We start from the raw sequence: 4,665 nt of genomic DNA on the forward strand, positions 1-4,665 counted from the left end.
CCCCGCCAACCACCGCGGTTTCCACTGGGTGAGTAGCCCGGTTTTCGTTTTCAGGGTTGGTGGCGTTTGTTTGTCCAGCATCCTCCACCCTCCGCCCGATCCGTACCTCTTTCTCTCTCAAGTTGAAGCTCCTCTCTCTCTCGAGAGATCACTAGTTGAGGACTAGTGAGGAGTCGTAGTAGGTAGCAGAGGATAGAGAAGGCAATTAAATAGAAATTAAAAACATATTAAAAGGGCAATTAATATAATATCGAAACAAAAAAAATCAGAAAGTCTCTTTGCTTTGAGATCCACCCCATCGTTCACCAACCATCCCACTACAGAGCAGCGACCTGCTGTGCTCACCTCACTCCGCCCACCCGTCGTGCCCAGCCCCGGCCCCGGCCACCTATTTAAGCGCGGCCTCCCCCGCCGTTTCCCTCCAAGAAGAGCAGCCCACTCCTCCGGCTCTTCTTCTCCTCCACCCTCCAGCAGTCCACCTCCCTCCTCCTGCCCCCTCCGCGCGCCCGCCGGCCCCAACCACAGCACAGCACAACACAGCAATGGCGGGCAACGGCGCCATCGTGGAGAGCGACCCGCTGAACTGGGGCGCGGCGGCGGCGGAGCTGGCTGGGAGCCACCTGGACGAGGTGAAGCGCATGGTGGCGCAGGCCCGGCAGCCCGTGGTGAAGATCGAGGGCTCCACGCTCCGCGTCGGCCAGGTGGCCGCCGTCGCCGCCGCCAAGGACGCGTCGGGCGTCGCCGTCGAGCTCGACGAGGACGCCCGCCCCCGCGTCAAGGCCAGCAGCGAGTGGATCCTCGACTGCATCGCGCACGGCGGCGACATCTACGGCGTCACCACCGGGTTCGGCGGCACCTCCCACCGCCGCACCAAGGACGGACCCGCGCTCCAGGTCGAGCTGCTCAGGTAACCACCACCACCAACCGGATCGACCGTCTCCCCTCCGGCATCATCATTCATTGCTCCTGTACACATATAGTATGGTTTTGTTGCCGTGTAATTAGCCATAGTGGTACTAGATCAGATCTGTTAATTGCTGGTGATCTGGTCCCGGCTAGCCCCTTGCATGCGTCGGGAGCCTGGGTGTGACTGGGTCACTGCCTCATCAACTGGGGCCCACACGCCAGTTAAATAAAGTACTCCGTACTCCAGTACGTATAGACGTAGGATTCTTTGCGTCACGGAGTCACAGTGCATCGGTGCTGTGCTTTTGCCTCCTGAGAATCACGAGGCTGCAGCCAGCAAACGGAAGGCAACAGTCTTCCCTCCTCGCCATGAACTAGTCTAGAAGGAAGGAAGTTACGGGGCGCATGCACGCCGCTCACATGCGAACCGGTCATGCGCCGCCGGGCACGGCTCTGCCGGATGGCATGACCATGGCACGGTGCTGGAAAAACGGCTTCCCTCCTCGCCTGCAGCTGCAGGCCGGCCGGCGGCGGCGTCTGACAAGTCAGCAGGGAGCCTGGAGATCGGGCCGAGGTTTGTAGTCATGTCATGTGGGACGGGTCACGGGGAAAGGTCGGAGCTTGGGATAAGTTTTCTTTCTTCTATGGAAACTATGGAAGGATACATAGATGTGACATGAAAAGGGGACAAAAGTATTATATATGCACATGTGACATGACAACAAAAGTGTATACAGTCTTGTATCTGAATGTAATACTCAAAAACACGTACTAGATCCAAACTTGTTTTGTTTTTCAAATTTTTGGACACGAAACAAGTTGACATGTGGACCTTGTACACTCTGCAACCAGGCGCATTGTGTACACACACCGAACCCAAATTTTTAAAACTACTGTCAGGCCGTGTTCAGCCCTGACTCTTTTGTTTTCAACTTTCACAAATTATTACTAGTAGCATGTCTGGTACCGTCAGCAGGCTGCAACTTGGCAGTTCAGTAACGAATTCTATCGGTGCTGTCAGACTGACCCATGTGCGCTCCCCTGCAGGCATCTCAACGCCGGAATCTTCGGCACCGGCAACGATGGCCACACGCTGCCGTCGGAGGTCGTCCGCGCGGCGATGCTGGTGCGCATCAACACCCTCCTCCAGGGCTACTCCGGCATCCGCTTCGAGATCCTGGAGGCCATCACCAAGCTGCTCAACACCGGGGTCAGCCCGTGCCTGCCGCTCCGGGGCACCATCACCGCGTCGGGCGACCTGGTCCCGCTCTCCTACATCGCCGGCCTCATCATGGGCCGCCCCAACGCGCAGGCCACCACCGTCGACGGGAGGAAGGTGGACGCCGGAGAGGCGTTCAAGATCGCCGGCATCGAGGGCGGCTTCTTCAAGCTCAACCCCAAGGAAGGTCTCGCCATCGTCAACGGCACCTCCGTGGGCTCCGCGCTCGCGGCCACCGTGATGTACGACGCCAACGTCCTCGCCGTCCTGTCCGAGGTCCTGTCCGCCGTCTTCTGCGAGGTCATGAACGGCAAGCCCGAGTACACCGACCACCTCACCCACAAGCTCAAGCACCACCCGGGGTCCATCGAGGCCGCCGCCATCATGGAGCACATCCTGGACGGCAGCGCCTTCATGAAGCAGGCCAAGAAGGTGAACGAGCTGGACCCGCTGCTCAAGCCCAAGCAGGATAGGTACGCGCTCCGCACGTCGCCGCAGTGGCTGGGCCCCCAGATCGAGGTCATCCGCGCCGCCACCAAGTCCATCGAGCGTGAGGTCAACTCCGTCAACGACAACCCGGTCATCGACGTCCACCGCGGCAAGGCGCTGCACGGCGGCAACTTCCAGGGCACGCCCATCGGCGTGTCCATGGACAACGCCCGCCTCGCCATCGCCAACATCGGCAAGCTCATGTTCGCGCAGTTCTCCGAGCTCGTCAACGAGTTCTACAACAACGGGCTCACCTCCAACCTGGCCGGCAGCCGCAACCCCAGCCTGGACTACGGCTTTAAGGGCACGGAGATCGCCATGGCCTCCTACTGCTCTGAGCTCCAGTACCTGGGCAACCCCATCACCAACCACGTCCAGAGCGCGGAGCAGCACAACCAGGACGTCAACTCCCTGGGCCTCGTCTCCGCCAGGAAGACCGCGGAGGCCATCGACATCCTGAAGCTCATGTCGTCCACCTACATCGTGGCGCTGTGCCAGGCCATCGACCTGCGCCACCTCGAGGAGAACATCAAGACGTCGGTGAAGAACACGGTAACCCAGGTGGCGAAGAAGGTGCTGACCATGAACCCCTCTGGCGACCTCTCCAGCGCGCGGTTCAGCGAGAAGGAGCTCATCACCGCCATCGACCGCGAGGGCGTGTTCACGTACGCGGAGGACCCGGCCAGCGCCAGCCTGCCGCTGATGCAGAAGCTGCGCGCCGTGCTGGTGGACCACGCCCTCAGCAGCGGCGACGCGGAGCGGGAGCCCTCCGTGTTCTCCAAGATCACCAAGTTCGAGGAGGAGCTCCGCGCGGTGCTGCCCCGGGAGGTGGAGGCCGCCCGCGTCGCCGTGGCCGAGGGCACCGCCCCCCTGGCGAACCGGATCACGGACAGCCGGTCGTTCCCGCTGTACCGCTTCGTCCGCGAGGAGCTCGGCTGCGTGTTCCTGACGGGCGAGAAGCTCAAGTCCCCCGGCGAGGAGTGCACCAAGGTGTTCAACGGCCTCAGCCAGGGCAAGCTCGTCGCCCCCATGCTGGAGTGCCTCAAGGAGTGGGACGGCAAGCCGCTGCCCATCAACGTCGTCAACTAAAGACGCATGCATCCGTGCATGGCCGCCGGAGGAGCAGGAGGAGAAGAAGATGAGGAGGAAAATACATAAAAAATAAAACTTGTACACGTGTATGTCCAGATCGTGCCGTCGTCGTTCTTCGTCGTTGACTTTTGGTTGTATTGATCGATCCATATGTGTGCGTGTGTGGCGTTGTTCTTTCTTCTTTGTGTAGCTGCCCTGCCATGTGCATGCCACGGCGGGCAGCGTTTTCTAAGATCCTACTATACTGTTGTATTTTGGGGTGAAGTAAATCTTACGTGCTCAATTCCTTCTTCTAAGTATGCTATCCTATGCAATGCTCTGCTCCTGTCTCATCTTGCGGATACTGCGCTAGTGCCAGCCAGTTGATCATCACTGCCAGTCCGAGAGGAGCCCCATTTTGCTAATTCAGGGGGAGTTGGATGTCACTGTTCCAAAAAAAAAAAAACACTAAGGCCTTGCTTACTCTCTCCCCTAAAGTTTACTCCCGGTTTCATTGAATATTTGAACACATGCATAGAGTATTAAATATAGACTAAAAAAATAACTAATTATATAGTTTGTGGCTAATTTGCGAGACGAATCTTTTAACCCTAACTAGGCCATGATTTGACAATGTGGTGCTATAGTAACACATGTGCTAATGACGGATTAATTAGGCTTAATAAATTTGTTTCGCGGATTACCGACGGATTCTGTAATTTGTTTTTTATTAATATCCGAACACCCCGTACAATACCTCCTAGATGACATTATAAAACTTTACGCACCGGATTCAAACTAAGGCCTAACACAAAAGGCCCCTGCTTAAATAAGCCGCCTACCGTTGTGCTGATGAGTGATGGTGGCTTACCTCATGGTGGGGGTCCTGGGGGAGCAGAACGCATGGCAGATTTTGCTTTGCCCGTCGCCACGCCACTCCTACCTACCGCCTGGGACAAAGAGTGATCAAGAAAGGATTG

The 4,665-nt window shown here is 57.6% G+C and overlaps 1 protein-coding gene across 1 annotated transcript; it reads left to right on the top strand.

The window, feature by feature from the left end:
* The first annotated feature begins 411 nt into the window (after window positions 1–411).
* Window positions 412–4,002, top strand: LOC136467344 (phenylalanine ammonia-lyase-like). Its single transcript, XM_066465999.1, has 2 exons — window positions 412–907; window positions 1,954–4,002. Exons 1-2 carry the CDS (start codon window positions 543–545, stop codon window positions 3,701–3,703), a joined length of 2,115 nt encoding a protein of 704 aa, XP_066322096.1. The 5' UTR covers window positions 412–542; the 3' UTR covers window positions 3,704–4,002.
* The last annotated feature ends 663 nt before the right edge of the window (window positions 4,003–4,665 follow it).

The sequence above is a fragment of the Miscanthus floridulus genome, chromosome 7, assembly GCF_019320115.1.
Source record: "Miscanthus floridulus cultivar M001 chromosome 7, ASM1932011v1, whole genome shotgun sequence".
Taxonomy (NCBI): domain Eukaryota; kingdom Viridiplantae; phylum Streptophyta; class Magnoliopsida; order Poales; family Poaceae; genus Miscanthus; species Miscanthus floridulus.

Coding starts and splice junctions, on each gene's coding strand:
- LOC136467344 (XM_066465999.1), top strand. CDS start 543: ATGGCGGGCAACGGCGCCATCGTGGAGAGCGACCCGCTGAACTGGGGC. Junction 908..1,953: donor CTCCAGGTCGAGCTGCTCAG/GTAACCACCACC, acceptor GCTCCCCTGCAG/GCATCTCAACGCCGGAATCT.